The sequence below is a fragment of the Charadrius vociferus genome, unplaced genomic scaffold (assembly GCF_000708025.1).
Source record: "Charadrius vociferus isolate BGI_N301 unplaced genomic scaffold, ASM70802v2 scaffold39, whole genome shotgun sequence".
NCBI lineage: Eukaryota > Metazoa > Chordata > Aves > Charadriiformes > Charadriidae > Charadrius > Charadrius vociferus.
The window spans coordinates 3,164,795-3,183,285 of NW_009650188.1; the positions used below are offsets into that span (position 1 = coordinate 3,164,795).

Below are 18,491 nucleotides of genomic sequence, written 5' to 3' on the forward strand. Positions count from 1 at the left end.
GTAATTTGTGGGGCAATCTTTTCACAAAATTTCAATGCAAACATGCATATATTTGTCATCTAAGTTTTCCCCTGGAGTGTGAAAACCCTTACGCACTGCTATTGTTCTATGACAGAAACATCAGGAAGATAAAGTAGTTCCTAAAAATGGAAAATTAACCAGGTTCTCCTAACTGACAGAAATGAAAAAAAAAACCCCAAAAACTGCATAGCTGATGCCAACAGATGGATAAAACTTTCCTTACATTTTTGGTTTAAATATTTTAAAGTACAGATAGTGATGACAGTCAAAATTTGGGTTAGGTTTTCCAGAAGTTATTTGAATTTCCTGCTTCAGTGATCTGACAGATCCTTCTTGAATTCCAAGAAGAAACCAGGCTTATTTGTTAACACCTCATACAGAACACTCCAAAATGTATTAGCCACTACAGAAACTTCAGACCTAATTATTTTCTATATTAGTTTTGTCCAGTATTGACTCCTTAATGAAAGAGAGATCCGACAAGGAGATGTTAGAAAGTCTTTTAAAAATGAGGAGAATGATAAAGCAGGCAGGATTTAGCAGACGACTATTCCCTGGAGAAGCTGGCTCAGTTGTAATTCTGTCCTCATCCTTTAGGAGTTGCTGCCCTAGACTTGTCGTAGCAGAGCACGGTTAGGAGGGTTCTAGTAGACGCTTTTCTCTTTCTGAGTCCTGTGGTTCATCCATAGTCCAGTCTCTGCAGTCTCACTATAAATCAGGAATGGCCAGGGCCTTTCTGCATGGCCAACATCCAGACAGGGACACACTGCTCAGGGAATCCCTCCTGCCTCTCCTCTTGTAGGATGGTGAGTCCGCTCATTTCAATGAGGCTGTGGAGGATGTTCAGGTCTCGGATCACACTACTATCCAGACAATCCAGGATACAGCCCTCCCTGGCTACATTGTCCTTGAGAATGATAACACCATTATCCTTCAAGCCATTCTGGCACCGGATCAGAAACTCCAGGAGATCTTTATCTGTCAGATAGCCTACAGATGAAAAGATGGAAAATAGATTGCTATGATTGCTATTAACCATTCAAAGAGACTCCCCCTGTACACATCAGAATGGTGCCTTGATCTGATACTCTATTTATTGCAGGATAAGTTCTAGTCCTGCCAGATTGAATTATGAAATCTTGGGCAAATCAACCAGATCAACAGTTACAAACTCAAATCAATATTTAGGATCCATATTAATAGTAGCAACAGATGTGGACAGAAGTCAATGGGAATAGTGAAGAAAATACTGGGTGCTGAAGGGTTCTTTAATCTGGTGGTTAAAGTCATAATAAGAATCAGTGGCAGGAAGCTGGAGCCAAACAAATTCATATTGGAAATAAACGACAACTGTTTAACAGTGTAAGTAATTACCCATTGGAAACTACCAACAGAAGTGGTGTTTACCACCTCTTGAAGTCCTCAAATCAAGCATGGTTGAATTTCTCAAGATACATTTTAATTGAACACAAACTACTGGTTCAGTACAAGGGTAAGGGAATTATTATAACAGCTTGTGATATAGAGTAGGTCAAACTAGATAATCTAACAGTCCCTTCTGTCTTTTAATCCTACAAATCTCTGTAACTTTGTGTAACATTGTGTACCCATCAAAGGAGTTCTGGATCAAAGATCCAGCGAGGAATGCAAGACCTTCCAAACTGCCAAATAAAGTCTGTTGTGATTTCTGCATATACCCTATCTATTTTAAAATAGTACTTTTTTCAATATGTTATTGAGATTGTGATTTTTATCCTTCCTTCTCAAAGATCAGCACTTATGTTATGTTGAGATCAGTAGTGCAGGGCTCAGAGAAAAGCAAAATGAGAACTCTCACATGTGAAACATCTAAAATGAATTAACAAGGACAGGTGGTCAGAAACTGAATGAAAAACTTGAAAAAAATAATCGTTTGTATTTTCTAGTCAAAATATTTAGTTTTCTTGATGGAAGATTTAAACTTTTATAAATGGAAGTTGTCATTTCAAACCCACATTTTGACACAGTACGTCAGGTTTCTTTAACCACTCCCCAAAAAAAGAGAAAAGCCCCAAAGCCTAAAGCTGAATAACATTCAAGTTGAAGGAAAATGGTAATTTCTATATGAAATGTAAACTTGCACTTTCATTATTTTATAAAATAACAGCCTGGCTTCACAGACTTACGCATTGGCAAGATTCACTGAAGATTTTGAACACCTAATCTGGAACTGAATGTTCTCTTAACTTAGCTTTTAGCCCACTTTCCTAAGAAAATGAGATCTTCATGGTGTTGCTCTCTACCATACAGTCCTGCCCTTGCTCCACCAAAAAGCATTGAGCTTGTTGGCATATTTCAGCCAAATTCAAGATAGGGGTAGAAGTTTGATTAATACTTAAGCTCACTACCTATTTCATTGAAATTGATAGAGGAAGGAGATTCAGATCTGTGTCTATGCTAAACAGAAGGCATATGCTCCCTTCCTTAGCAGCCACATAGCTGATCAGCACAGCTTCAGACAAGTCTTAGCTCATTTAGTCTCATATTGACTCAGATTTGCTCAAAAGATGAGGCAGGAGCTACATTTACTGCAATGACTGGTTATTCCAGAAAAGCAAAAATACGAAGGAAAACGATACTGTTCTGAAGCAATTTACTTGTACAGCGATAACGACCTATTCTAAGCAGTTCAGTTTCATTAGTTTTTAAGACTACGTGTAGGGGACAAATAAGTGTTCCTGAATAAAAGAAAATCTCGTGTGTGAATCTCTCTATCTTTCTTTTTGTCTAGCAAGAAACTGTCTCCAGGGTTTTGGAGAGAAGGAGTTGTTCAGGCCTCTTCTTGCACTTTAGAATACTGACTTCTGCCAGCTGAAACTGCACCATGGACACTTAGGTTCACAGATTAGGAGAAAAACTTGTTTCTGGAAGGAGAGTTAGGCACTGCAGCAGGTTTTCTTACACGAGCGGGTACTGTGGGACATAGCTAAGTGAACACATTTGATAAGCACCTGTGCATGTATAAGACATGATCTGGTTTACAGGCATTGGTGATTTCACTATGGCTTTTTTCAAATGGTTTCCTGCAATACCACCAAGTGTCGATAATCATCAGATTCACATATCCCTGCTCACAGGTGAGGCCAACCCTATGTGTCTGTCTGCAGCACTGGCAACTAAGAAGGAGGATACCTGCTCAAGAAAACCCATATATAAGGCCTACTCCTCAGCTGCACCTTAGCCTGCAGGCTAGAACATGTAACTTCCTCCAGCAGGGGACCTGAAAACAACCAACTTGATTTGTACCCACTGTGCATGCAGCTGGGGAGAGCTCTCAGAAGTCTCTTGTGAGATTTTAAGAAGCATTCCCAAAGATTTGAGAACCTCCTTTTACAGCTGCACCATTCTTCTGACATAAACTTTAGCACAGGCTGTATAGCTCTCTGAGATGCTGGGCTGGATGAATCATGCTGAACTAACCTGAAACCCACTGAATCCAGATGACATCATATCTTTGTGGGGCTGGAGTGAATTCCTGGAGGCTTTTGCAATAATACATCTCTACTCTGTCCTCCTTGCCCTTCAGGTAGTTCGGGACCTCAGCCAGGAAATTCTCCATCATATCCACCAGTTCCACGCTCTTGAAAACTGGTAACAGGACATGCTTGCTGATGCGACCTATCCCAGAGCCACAGTCCAGGGCGCGGTTGGTGCCAGCTTTCCCCACCCCCTGTGGGATACAAGAAAATAATTTGAAATCTGAAAAATACCACCTGAAAGATCATAGCAACTGTGTTACTCGCCATAGCCTTTAGTCAATCAAGCCTAGTGTCTTGTCTCTTTATTTGTGCAAGGCTGTTGCAAGACTGATAAGAACCCGGGACAGTATCAATACAGCTTTGGGTACCTATGTGTGAGCTGAGCTGGGCTGCTATGTTCCCAGGTTGCTCTTGATGGGACTTCCTCATGGCAGCCCTGCATTTATTGCTGTACAGTAAGTTTTTGCTTGGTATAAGAAGAGACATAATCTTTCACAAGCTCCTAGCTTTCTCAGGAAGATACACTGGTCTTTGTAAAGTCCTTGCAACTTAATCTGTCAAGTATTCATACCTCGCAGCCGACTACATGGCTAGATAAGCCTCATTCTGAGCCCTGTAAAGGCCTAACAAAAAAGTAAGCATACAACAAATACTGAACGCAAAAAGCAACTTCTGCAGCACAGAACTCCCAAGGTGCTCATGGACATCTCTGCAGATACATGGCATCCTTGGGATCAGAGTATTTTTCAAACCAAGCTTTGTTTCAACAAAGATCTTGGATTTGTAGGTACCTTATGACAACTCAAAGAGTTTGGACTGGAGCATATTCAGAATTTCTTTATTAGGCATAGAGACAAGAAAGATGATTGAGTAGATGTTCCTTAACTGTTCTTTTTTTCTTCATAAATATCATCTCTGGACAGAGATCAGACATGAAAAAATGTGGAACAAAGGCTACGTCTATGAGAAAATAATGAGTCACTGTAAAAGGAGCTTTATAATGAAAGCTGTATTTCACCCCTAAAGCTTCCATTCTAGCTATAAAGAGGCTTTTAAGAGCCTGCTGCTGTTCTGTAAAACAGAAATTTTAAGTCTGTACATGCACTGACTGTAGGATTGGAGCTCCCCTGGCCAAAGTTATCTGTTAAACAAACATATTAAAAGCAAATTTAAACACCTTTTCCCTTTCCCCTGGAACTGAGTGTTGAAGTGAAAGTTATGGGCCAAAGTCCCTGCTGCAACTTCACTGCTCTTAAAGGAAATAAGCCCAGGAAGAATCTTGCTCTTCCTGCTTATTGGGAGATCCCCTCTGTAATGACCAAGCATAAATCACGTAACTCACTGCTTTTTTGGCCTTGGTTCAGTGGGTAATTCAGTAGATTATTAAGGTCAAAGGACAGTACTGTCAATGACATGACTATGAATAGCCTGGCTGAGCATCTGGTTACACAGAGTAACTGTAGAAAGAGCAAAAGGACCTCAAAGGCTCTCACCAGTCTCCAGGGCTGATGGCCCCAATTTGTATAGCCAGGAAGATTAATCTCCTGATGTGTTCAAGAGTCCACAGGCCTTCAACCCTATTGGACTCTGGAGACTACCTGTTTGTAGTTAGCCAGAAAATGTGAGACATTCTTCATTCACAGGCTGCACTTAGGAGCGTGTGACTTTTACTGAGGACCAGACTAAGCTGTAACAAGGAGTTCATGAAAGGAGAAGGAACTGTGTTTTGGATCTGTGGAAGGTGGATTTCCATATTGTTTGCTGGCAGATACATACAGGCCTACACTGATGTGATTAAGTAAAAATCTTTGAGAAAGCTGGTGAGAGAACCAGGATGATTTACCAAAACAACTAACAGAATTCAACAAAAAGCCATATAACTTCTTTGACGTTTGTGTTTCAGAAAACCTATAGTCATAGTACCTCACTTGAAACAGGGAATTCATCTCCTATGATGTGTCACAGCAAGGACTTCTGATGACACATCTCCATTTGCCATTGAGAAGAAGGAAAGGGAACAATCATGGGACACGAAGCTTGATCCCACACTTTGCTGAAAGGGAGCAAGAGCATCAGGCAGGCAGTTGAGAAGCCCTGTGAAGCACCACGGCTCCGTTTGTAATGAAAATGTTGACATAATTCCATGTTCAGCTAATATATTTTCAGTTTGGAAGTGCTCTGAGCTTTGACAGGGTATTAACATTTTCTTTGGAAAGCAATCATTTTCCCAAAAGCCTAATTGAGTTGAAAATCAGACTCCTTATTTAAAAAAATAGTGTAAGTGAAAATTCTAAGCCAGAACAGGCTTCAGAATTTAAGATTGACTGCTCCTCTGATTACCTTACTCAGAATCACTATCATTTAGGACACATACACATGCAAAAATTCTTCTGTAAAGCTAAATAGGGCACTCACAAATTTCCTTAGGGATAAAAGATCTGTGGAATATGTTCCTGATGCTACTTCAGGTCTTGGAAGGGCGGGAAGACAGTGTAGATATGTAGGATAAAAAAGAGATCAGAGTTCAAGATATAGAAAAAAATCACAGTGGTTTTCTTTCTAAATTAAAAACAAAAAAATAAAAATCAGTTTTTCAACTTCTCTTCTACCCCCCTGATCAAACAGGAGAAAAATCACTTTCAAGAAGCTTTTCATTCAGCAAGTAACCAATCAGGCAGGTGAACTGAGGGCAAGAAAGGGAGCAAGAATTTAGGGCAGAAAAGGAGCGATAAAGTCAATATAACCTCTGTCTGTATTATTTCACACACCTATAGCTCACAACTGTTCCTGAATTAATGGTTTCTTTGTTTTCTTTATTTCCTTTTTTACACATTACCTCCGGATTAGGCACTTGAAAATACAGTGTCTACGCAGACATCAAGGCTTTAACTGGCATTAATACATTGCCATAAATATGCAGTGCTATAGCTCTGCTGATAACCCTTCAAGTATGACTGTACCTAAGACAGAGTATAGCTTGTCTGTACAGCACTGTTGGCTCAGGTAATGTTGCTCTTGGTTTGAGTTCTGCCCACACACACATAAAACCTCTTAACTTGAGCACAGTGGCACTTTTAACTCAGTTTGACTCGCCTGGGAAGGAGACAGGCTGAAATACAAGTGAAGTCCTCAGTCCTTTCTATAATTCCTTCCATGTGCCCAGGCAAGATAAATTCTCCAACGGTAAAGAAATCTGTAGCTCAGTTTACAGTGGTGCTAAGAATCATGCTAAGAAATGCCATACATGAAGGTATGCAACATCAGTCATGTAAGGGAAATGTCACTGTGTGGCATTTCCACACCAGCCAAACTAACTGAGGAGGGGTAATTTGAGTGGAACTGGGCAACTGTTTTTTAAGGAGCGCTAGTTTTGCCAGAAAATAAAGTTTTGGAAGAATAAAACTCTCTGTGAAATTGATATTTCAAATCTAGAGAATAGTTATAGCCAAAAAACATGGGAAAGAATGCTGAAAATGTCAAGATACTTCTTTTTCACGACTTTCAAGGAAAAAAAAAAAAACTTGTCAACTTTTCATTTCTAAACAGCATTTTTCATTTTGGAACTGACTTGAACTCTTGAAAACAAAGGGAAATTTTTTTCAGAGGGTAAAACAATAAAAAAAGTTAAGTAAAGTATGTTCAGTTGATCTGAAACTAATTTTCCTATTTTCTGATTTTGTTAAATTTCTCTCCAAAAAAGAAATTGTAGTTTATATTAGGGTGAACCAAATTGCTTTTTTCTGTCTTGATCACCTTACTGGAAAAAAAAAATTATTCATAGCTCCATAAACTTGGGAAGACATAACTCAAATTAGCTTTACAATAAACTCACTACTACAGAAAGCCAGTAAATATCTGTATCTAGTTGAGCAGGATTCAAATTGCAGTAGTAAGAAAGGAAAAAAAAAAGCATAAGTAACACAACCAATTGACTGTATCTCAACAGAGGACAGGCTCTAAAAAACTAAATCAGAATTAGCAAAATGAGCAGATTTCTTTCCGTTCCTTTTTTTTTTTCCCTTGTTTGATCTTGGCCATTCAGAGTATCCTTTCTATCCCTGGCTAATAATAGGAGTGGGAACACTGCTCTGGAGTATTTTGTATCTGTCATCACACCTGATGTATTGGGTATGATTTCTCTTTGGCATGTGAAACTCTGCTACAGACTGTACTTCTTTCCTTTTCAGGTCTTGGAGATGAGAAAGTGTAACAGTGTGATATAAACCTGCCGTTCAGGAAACTGAATCTATATGATGTCTAGGAAGCGTGAAATCTTTCCCTGAGTACATGCTTATACACCACCTGAATTCCACAAACGTCCTTGAAACAAGACTTCAGTAAAATGTAAGGAATATGCCTTGAGCTGGCTCTAGGCTTATAAGTTGTATTTAATTTTTTCTGAAAATGTCATTTTACCACCACGTTCAGCTTCCTTGCTGAATTTCCTTTGTATTTTCTTATTTTGTGTTTGTAGAAAGCCTGATACAGCGAGGCTTTGAAATTTCGTGAAGCCTCTTTGCATTAGCGTTAATACGAATGACTGGTAATAAAAAAAATGTAGTTGTTCACTTGTGTTTTGCTGGCTCACTGCCCCAAAAGCCTCCCTCTGTCAACTACAGCAAACTTTGCCATCATTTGCCCTTCATTGCTATACAGGATTTCTATCTGTTGTTAAGCTACTCTCATTTTCTACCCCAATCTATTTAAACTGTGCCCTTTTTCTATACACAATATCTAATTAACCTACTGAGGCTTTTTTTTTTTTCACAGTAGATCATTACGATTATAAAAAGGTTATCTGGCTATTCCAAATTTGCAAATTTGAGCAGAAAATGAAAGATCTATGGTAGTGTTATATAGAACTAGCCATTTTGTGAGCAAGAGAACTTAAGAAATTTGTTTTCTTGTAGCTTTGTGGGTTCTTCAGCATCTAATACTGTTGTTGAGCTAATTTAGTGGGCTTTTCCCCTGGGAAGAGAGAAGGGTGGTGAGAAAACCATCAGGCCACACTTTTAAAGATTTGCAGATTCCCGCAGACACATTTAGGCATCAACAGGACTTTCAGAAACCTAAGTGCCAAAATGATATTGCTATTGTAGGTGCTTTTAAATCCCACTTGGCATCTCTTTGCATCTCAGGTCAAAGCAGACCTTTGAAGACATTTACAGACCTTTAGAAATATGCCTGCAAAGGTCCCCAGTGACACTGGAATGTTCAAGAAAAAGGTATTTTTTCTAATGGGTAGCTTATTCTATACACTCCTAATGCTCAGGGCGAGGACAAGGAGGGCTGGGTTTTGTTGCAGCATTCTCAGAAATATCTATAAATAAGCAAAACAGAAACTTGGCATTTAGACTCAGCTCCTATCCCAAATGGACTGCAGGAATTTGCGCAGACAAATCTCCCACTGAAGCCAGCAAGGATTTTATCATGAAAGGTCCCGGACCTGCACTGAGAATTAATCTCCCACCCAAACACAGTTATAAGAACTCCTTGCACAATCCTCTTTGCAGCCTTGGAGCATAAGAAAAGGATGCAAAACAGGTAAATAATGACATGAGGCCAGGCAAAATGTATATTCATGATTGTGCATGACCTAGCAGAATACATTACTACATCCAATGACAGTAAGTTATGACCTGTGACTGCATACCAAATATGACATATGGTGCCGTTTAAAATACACATGACTGGGCACAGTGCATGTCATTTATGACACATCACCACTGTTTCTTGCAAAAGATGGGATTAAATGACTCACCCCAACAAACTTCCTGAGAAACTCCCTGGAGGATTCAATGTCTGTATTGGAGAGCTCAATGTAGTCTCCCATCATGCCCTCTTCTGTGGCTGGCACCTCCCGGTAGAAGTGTTTGGCCCTGGCGTAGAACTGCATCTCCCCATTGATAACTTGACTTGTCAAAGCGTAAAGTTTCACTGCAAGTAGATAAATTACTATTTTATTGTTAATGACAGATATTTCTGGTTTAGTTTATTGCTGCGGAAGCACAATGGCCAAGATCTATACACTTAAGTTGAGCCTTCAAATCATCAAACCTCTGTTTGTAAAGCAAAGGTGGAAGGAAAGGTGTTGGATTTAATCCCACAAGACCTTGAAGGTACACAGCCCTCCTTGGGGAAATGTGGTGCTTCCCAGGCTGAGACATTGTTTTTGTCACCAGACTATGTTTTCACGTCAGTGAAAAATCATTTCAAGTTTGAAGTGAACATGCATGCCAAAGAGAACAAGCGGTTTGATTTGCTCCCAGAAAAGCAGTGGGCGGCATTTATGGCTATCATTTCCACTATCACAAAACTAACTGTTCTGCAGATTTCCATATATGCTTTCTAGCCATTGACAGCTGCATGAAGAGTGCACCAAGAGTGGATGAATGAGGCACTTGCTCTGGTTTATTTTTAGTGATACTGTACAGTCTGTGGCACTGCAAGTAAGGTGAACCAAAGAGCAGATGGTAGTCTCAGGTCTAAATGAGTATACTGGGGGGAGACAATCCTAAATTGTCATCTGTCACAGATCAAGGAGCGCGATAATCAGTGGGTGATATACTGGAAAGTTTCTGTGTGCCAGAGGCTTGGATGTTTCTTTTCATTGCTTGGCCATTTTGCTGGTAATATACAACAATCGTAAGTCTGAAGCTGTTTTATTAAAACCTGTGAGCTTTGCTGGGTAAAGGGCTATTTTCCCCTATTCTTTAAAAAACTGAGGTCTATCCTCTGCATCCTGGGTTTTTCTATATGCAACATGCATCGGCATAGCAAAAGTAGTTATGCTTTGCAGCTCAAAAGTTTGGATTGAGTCAGGGCATAAACAGTTTGCTTGGAAACCAGCACCTCTTACTATCTCATGCACACATACAGGTGTCCAGACATTTTCCTCTACGGAGGACACACAGCTATTCCCAGACAGACCTTCCAACTAAAACACAACTACAAGCCTGTCTAGGAAAGCTAAGCAATAAGGAGGGATAGAGTCACACTGGGAACAAATCTTTGCAAGCACCACCTTGCAGCACGAGACCAGCTCTGCTGCAGATTCCCAGCGTGCTCAAGGAACTGGAAACGAGCCGGCAGCAAACATCTTTTGGGTTAATAACAATGGAAAGGGAGAGCTCCCTGCTGGCTGTGTACACAGAAGGACCAGGGAGCAGCGCTTTGTCGCTGCATCTTTAAACATCCACAGAAGCACTGCCGGTTGCTCTGGGAAGGGTCTGAACAGGCCATGCCTTGCTTACGCCGGCTGGGGAGCAGGAATTATGCCCTCTACACAGAGGATGAGAGCTAGGCCAGGGGCCCTGAATATAAGCCTGGAATGTATTTATTGAGGGCAAGCAAGCTCAGCAGGGAATGATAAGTGTGTGCCTGCCCATCCTCAGCAGGAGAATGACATTTTGGAGGCAAATGAGGGGGGGACAAAGGAAGTAGGATGAGGAATAATTACCACCAAGGACCCCTCGGAACAGAATAGTGCTATTGGGTTACACATAAGCAGCATGCCCGGCATATCCTTCATCCAACAAAAGCAGCATTACCAGCCCCTCTTGTCATCACCTGCTTAAGTCAACTGCCGAACGGATACTATTAAAGCTTTAATCCATTACACATTTATGTTATGCCTGAGAAATTTATACCACAAGAAGCACTGAGCCCAGCAAGGGTCAAACCTGGGAGTTTTACACACTCCACTGATTATATTCACATACTCAGAAGAAACCATTAAGCTGAAGAAATTAATATGAAGGGGGCAGCAGCCAACCCCCAGCAGAACTTGGCCAGGGTGGCTTCCAGAGCCTGGGAAAAGAACTCCAACGGTGGCTGGGATTCCTCCAGGAAATGATCTCCATCTTCCCCCCGGAGTGGCATCATCTTCTTTTCTCTATGTCTTTTTTTTCTCCATTTCAGATGCCAGCCTGTCTGGTGAACAGAACCCAATCCCCCGCGTTGGCTTTGCAAGCTCTTCCATATAAGAGTCTAGTGATGATTTTTAGGGCTTGTTTAATGGACCTATCAAGGGACAGTGATTTATCCCAACCTGCTAGATTGAAGAGAAAGGGACTTACAGGCTGTCTAGGACACTAGCCAGCCACTAGGACAGTATTTACAGGCACACTAGGACAGGGTGCTGCAGGCAGCTGGCAGCATGAACAACAAATATTCAGTCCTTCTACTTAAAACATGAGCCTGACGCAAGGCAATGCACGGGGATCTGTAGTGTGTGCTCTCAGATTTCTCACTCAGAACCAGTGTCAGGCTCGCAGAATGCCTGCCAGGACTTGCATGCATTCACCAGCTGACTGGGCTCCTCCCTGGCCAGCTGGGGCCCCAGAGCCCTCCCTTACGTGCTGGCATCTGAAAACAGCTCTGGTCTCAGCATCCATAGGGTTTTCTCTACCCATCAAACTTTGCAAAGATCTTTTTATGCAAGTCCCCCACCTGAGGGCATGCCATGACACCAGCTAACATAAAGGGTGGTACTGTACCCAAAGTCTTCTCCTGCGGATGCACAGAGTCTCACTCGCACAGTGTGCAATCTATGCAGATGACTTCCACTTCTTGGTCCCTCAGTGTTACTCCTCCCTCTCATAAATTTGCAACACTGCCAACTCACCCAATTTTCCTGACACAGCCAATCAGCCTCAGCTCTGATCTGCCTCACAGCTGTGCCTGGCATGCAGGCTCTAGCAGCAGGACCAGAGGGAGAGGGAGGTTTGCCAGCTTGCAGGAATCTGCCCCAAAAGAGAAGTTCGAGGAGGCACACATGTCCTTGGTGGCAGTTAGGATTGCAGCTCTGCTCCAGCGTGCCTCCCCCTCATCGCAGGCTTTGTCTGGCCAGAGGCATCTCCCTTTCCATGACCCGTGTGGGACTATCTATCTCGTGCATCAGGAAATGAAATACTTGTGAGGTCTGTTACGGATATGCAGCCTGATTTCAATGAACTTTGTAAAGTAGGGCATAGGCAGGATAGGATGATGGAGGCTGCAAGTCTCTCGGAGCTTGGGGGAAGAGGGAGCAGCTGTCTTTCACAGACAAGGTTTTCAGTGTTAAGGCAGGTGACTTGTAAGGTTTAAGGTTAGAAATGTGTTTCTAGTAAAGTAAGAAGAAACTTTTTTTTATGGCACGCTTGGTCTCTCAGCTGAATCTGCTGGCAAGTCCCCCAAGTGAAGATGGCTAAAACAAACCCACTGCAAAAGCAGGCTGAGAACAGGACCTGGCTCCTTAAAGGTCACTGTACAATCATGAGATGTTAATAATTTTCAGTTGCTGCAAACAGGGTCTGGATGCAGACTGGCTATCTACAGCTGAATGCCATACCCTGGACTAGACAAACAGTATCTACCTAAGCCCTTTTGCCCTGAAAAGTTCAAAACATTATCTTTAATATTTTCTTATGGATCTGTTAATTATTTTTTTTCCCAGTGCATCTGATCTAAATGTCTAAAGAAATGGACCACTTAATACATAAGACAGGGTGCAATCCCAACCTGCAGTAGACTGTCTTACGGGTCTTGGTTGCAGGGTTTACTCAGATAAATTTCCCTGGCAGAAGTAAATGTTGCAAGTAATTTTTTTGAAGTTTTTATTTGTGAACATTATTTTGTGGCTGCAACTGTTTTCTGCAAGATATTGAACTAATTCCAGTTTGGCTGAGTATTCCATTTTAAATGCAACATCTGCTTTGTGCATCAGTTGAAAAATAGTTATCTGGGTGCAGGATAGAATTCACCTCTCTACTGTGGTCCGAGAACCATTTAAATTCTGTTTTATAGAACATGAACATCAGCCCACCCCCAAAGCAAATTTTACTTACAGACACGTGCCTCACACATGGGAATATCTGTCTCTAGGGACCAATCATCTAAGTTTTTCACTGCAGATCTCACCCCACTGGCACTGAGTCCCACAGCCCATGTAAACACGTGCATGATTTCCAGCATCCATTTTAGCTCCATTAAAGCCCACTAGGCTTAAGGGCATTCACACACATTTAAGTACATTGTTGGATCAGGGCCTAACGTTACTCATGTCTTTTATTTATAAATGTTACCCTGGTCTGTAAAAGCGACATGTTACTCTTAACAGGCTGTGATACCAGATATGCTCAGCTCATAAGTAAACATGCCTAAAAGTGTTCCACCACTGAACCTACTAGCAATGGAGTCGGGGGAGCATGAAGTTAGCATAGCTTGAAGCAAGCTTTCTACCTTGCTGACCCTGCTGGCCCTCGGCAGCACTGCAAGTTTCAATGTGAGGCTTGATTTCAGTGTTGTTATTCACATTTAGGGTTAAGCATACACTTAACTACCCTGCAAGGTCACAGTCCTAGTGTTGCTTTAGTTGTTTAATACTGTTTGCACAGAGATGCCTGGATCTAGTCTTGAAGCTTGAGAAGTTCAGTACATTTCTGCTGAGTTCCACTCTGAACTGGAAAATGTCATTCTGCAGAGATCTTCAGACCCACCACATTCTGGCCTCTCCATCACAGAGAGCATGGGATGACAGGATAATCCAGGTTGGAAGGGACCTAAGGAGGTCTCTAGTCCAAACTTCTGCTCGAAGAAGGGACAGACATGAGGTCAGATGAGATTGATCAGGACTTTATTCAACTGGGTTTTGAAAGCCTCCAGTGATGGAGAATTGTATGACCTCCCTGGGCAACCTGTTCCAATGCCTGACTGTCCTCACGGGTAAAGAGTTTTTCCTTTTAGCCAGTCTGAACTTCTTTTGTTTCCATTTATGGCCACTGTGTCTTGTCTTCCTGCCTCACAACACTGTACTCAGCTCCATCTTCTTCAAGATCTTCTTGTAGGTACTGGCAGGCTTGGACTCCCTGATACTTGGTCTCCCTGAAGCTTTCTCTTCTGGCTGAACATGCCCCATTCCCATAGTCTCTCTCCATAGGGTACATGCTCCAGTTCCCTCACCGCCTTGAAAGTCATCCAACTCACTCCATGTCCTTTCCTGTATTGGGAGTTCAAGACTCCATGCATATGGTCTAACGACTGCTGCACAAAAGGGGATAATCACTTCCCTCAATCAACTAGGTATGCTTGTGTTAATACAGCTCAGAATATTGTTGACCTTTGCTGCCAGGACACACTGCTCGTTCATGTTCGGTTGCTGTCTACCAAAACCCTATCAGCAGGGCTGCTCCCCAGCCAGCTACTACCCAGCTCGTGTTGCTGTTGCCAAAGGTTCTTCCTTTCCAGGTGCAGGACTTGGCATTTGCCTTTGAATTTGAATTTCACTAGGTTCCCACTGTCTCTTTCCTCCAACCTCTTTAAGTGCCTCTGGATGGCAGTTCTGACCTAAAACTTGTGGACAAGTCCTGACCAGTTGGCTGCAATCTGCAAATGTGATGAGCAAGCAGTCCTTCACCTCCTCCAGGTTATTGATAAAGATGTTAAACAGGAGAGGTCCCAGGACAGACCCTTGCAGTACCTCCACTGATCTCGAAATTTGACCACGACTTTCTGACCTCAATCACCCAACCACTTTTCACCCATCTGATTGTCCACCCATCCAGACTGTGACATCCTACCGTGCTGTGAAGTTTCTTGGATGTGTATTCACAGCACATGAGCTACCCTGCAGTACCTGTCCTTATGTACACTTTTACTCCATGACAATAATCATGGAGTAACAGACATACTGCATGTTCACATGAAGGCTGTACTCACAGTACCGCTTCCATGGAGTCAAATTAATTTGGATATGCTGGCAAGAAACTCGAAAACTCTTTAGTGAAGTTTTAATGATTCAGGTCATGAAAAACCTGGCAGAGGGGATCTTTAGTCTGATAGGAACAATTTATGAAGTTTCTTGGCTGGGAATGGAAATCCAAATAAAATTCAGACAAGGAATAAAATATAGTTTTACAAGAGTGAAGCAATTAGGCCTGGAAACAGCTTAATGATGGACCGATGGATTCTCAGTCATTTGCAGCCCTTAAACCAAGGTATTTTTGTCTTCATAAATATATACTGTGACCCAGTCATGTTACAAGCATGATGCAGGAACTTTTATGTGAAATTCTAAGCTAGATGTTCATAATGGTACCCTCTAGCCTTAAAATGATCTATTAGTACTTACACTAACAGTTACATTGTAGGAAATCCTGCTCAGTTTCTAATATGTTATGTTTATTTTCAAAACAAATGAAAGAATAACATTTTCATAGACTACTTTAGATTACAGCGACCCATAATTGAGTTTCCTTCCTTTCCATCTTTCCTTCCTTTCCATTGTTCACAGCTACCTACCACTAGGGATAGTAGTATTTACCTTCCATGTTTCATTTTAAATAGCTGCAGATATTGCTGTATGTGAAAAGCTACATCAAAATACTACAATAACATGGAAACGCTTTTTCTCTTTACAGGACTCATGAATTCTACCATCTTGAGTAGAGTTCTCACTGGGGTCTGTATAGTTTCACACAATCAGGTAAGATAATCTACTTGTCCAAACGGATCTTTCAATTAGGAAGGAGCCCTCAAGAATTCACTGTGAAGAGCACATCCTTTCAATCTTAAATTCCTACAATTCTAACACTGAGTGGAGGCTGAATAATTCTGCTTAAAAACTGGCATGCTAACGTAATACAGACTCAAGTCAAATCTACTTTTTAGCTATAGTGTCCTGGGGAAATTTTGGTTCTTATTCAGGGTCAAATTTTCATAAGAAATGAACATTCATTTTCTGCATCAAAAAAGAAAAAAAGTTTTGGCATCCTGTACCAGAGGCTTTCGCTGAAATTTGGCTATAAACAAACATTTTAGAAGCATTTTCCTCCCAGAAAACAAACAGACAGCCTGCTGCAAAGATCTGGATTACAGAAGCTCTTTAAAAAAAATTTAAAATCATTACCTTCCAAGCAGTTGTCCAAAACAATACAGATGACAAGGCTAAGGATACGGTGAATGACAACAAAACAGGTATCAGGCAACTGAAAGTAAGGTCTGTCAGCTCCGCTAGTTTTGCATTTGTCCTTCCAGGTTCCCAACAGATCAATTCATGTTTTACTTAAATGGTGACCAAAAAAAAAAAAAGGTACCATCTGCCAGAAACCAAACTTTCTTTCACTATTTTGGTCTCTCCCTTGCCCCCCTCTAACAATCTGTGGAGTATTTAGATAAAACAACAGGGTACTGAAATAGAGGGAGCTGAGAGAGTGTACCAAATGGTTTAGCTAGCACTGTTGTTTCTCTAGCTGGACTTCTCAAAACTACTACTTATTGTCATTAATAGGTCTGCACTCTACCACTGAACATGATACGGCTTTCCAGAGCATGGTCACACACACACACAGACGCTCCTCCCCACCAGTTACTCACCCAGGGGAAGCTTTTCCAGCAGATAAAGGTAACTCTGAAAGAAATCATTTCGGATTGCCCTATGCAAGTCGAAGGACATACTGTGCCGACAGAGTTCTTCATCTGTTTTGTGCCAGCGTGACTTAAAGGCCAAATGTGCTGCTTTATATGCCATGATGAAAAGTTTCTTGCAAGGGTGGACAGTTTCTGTGGCTGTTGCTCTCCGGAGGATCTGTCCTTCCGAAGAGGCAGAGGCAGCGTCATTTAAATTGTGGCAATGTGCTGTCATTCTATATTGGGGTGTGTGTCTAGAGCAGTGCAGGGGGTGGAGGCGGGCAAGCGAGGAGTGAGAAATGCTGGCTGTTGGCACTGGCTCAGAGTAATCTCTGGAGTGTCATCCTCTGAAATGAGCAGGTGCTGGGAAGTGATAAAAAACTCAACCAGGAAATTGCTTAGCCAGGGTAAAAGTATATCGACTCCAAAAAAGAGTGGCTTTAATTCAATTACACTTTTCCTAATTTATTCAGCCTTCACATCAAAGGAACTCAGATATAATCCAGGATCTCCCATCTCTCTCTTCTACATCTCACAGGGTGATTTTGTTTCTCTGTCTCTCCTTCGCCATTTGTTTTTCAGTCTAGGGGATCCAAGAGGAAGGCCAGAAGACAGAACATGGACATGCCTCTACACAAACTTAATGTCCTAACAACACTGCTACTGTGTATGGCAGGGCAAGCCACGCTCTATGCACTACAGTCTGCCTGGGTTCATTTAATCTGTTTAAATGGCACAGACTGTCTCATCAGCAGAGGCTAGCTGGAATAAGTTGCTGTCTGGGAACACAGGAATGGTAAAGCCAGGGAAAGGTAAGAGCTTTTTGCTTCAACTAACAAAATACACAGAAGAAGAAAAGGAGATAAACTGCCCATTAACAAACTTAGCCCTATGCAAGTCGGAGGACATACTGTGCCAACAGAGTTCTTCATCTGTTTTGTGCCAGAGCGACTTAAAGGCCAAATGTGCTGCCTTTTTAGCTGGAAAAGAGAAGGAGATTCAGGCCACTACAGTGGGCAAAAGTCTAGAAGAGGGGGAGTAGGGTAAGAAGCTGAAATGCTTCCAGGATGTAGAATGCTAAGCTGATAAAGGGGATGTATATCATAAGTATGTCCCATCCCAGAGAAGGATCAGGCCCTCAAGGGACAAGGAGAGACAGGTACTGCTTCAAATCCTTGTTTGCCACTTGGTAATTCAGGCACTCGGTGTGGTACAGCTTCAAGCCTCCTCAGTTGTACAGGTACCTGGCAACGGGATGGGGGCTTTGTACTGACTGCACTGACCTCCACACATTGTGCTCATGAGGCTTTCCCCTTTTCACGTGTTTATTCCAGCTGTCCGCAGTGTAGGCACACTGTAACACAGCAACACACGGTCAGAAAGTTGGATGTTTTCAACACAAAAGGGCTGCCATACGTCCTGAGCAGTACTGCAATTCCTGACAAACATAGAATCATAGAATGGTTTAGGCTGGAAGGGATCTTGAAGATCATCTAGTTCCAACTCCCCTGCAGGGGCAGGGACACCTTCCACTAGACCAGGTTGCTCAAAGCCCCATCCAACATG

At 41.9% G+C, this 18,491-nt stretch overlaps 1 protein-coding gene across 1 annotated transcript; it reads right to left on the minus strand.

The window, feature by feature from the left end:
• Positions 1 to 736: 736 nt before the first annotated feature.
• On the minus strand, positions 737 to 17,135 carry METTL11B (methyltransferase like 11B). The gene is made up of 4 exons (XM_009892821.1): positions 16,893 to 17,135; positions 9,301 to 9,476; positions 3,481 to 3,730; positions 737 to 1,011 (listed from the first exon to the last, which is right to left on the minus strand). The coding sequence occupies exons 1-4, from the start codon at positions 17,044 to 17,046 to the stop codon at positions 737 to 739; spliced, it is 855 nt and encodes a 284-aa protein (XP_009891123.1). The 5' UTR covers positions 17,047 to 17,135.
• Between the last annotated feature and the right edge of the window lie 1,356 nt (positions 17,136 to 18,491).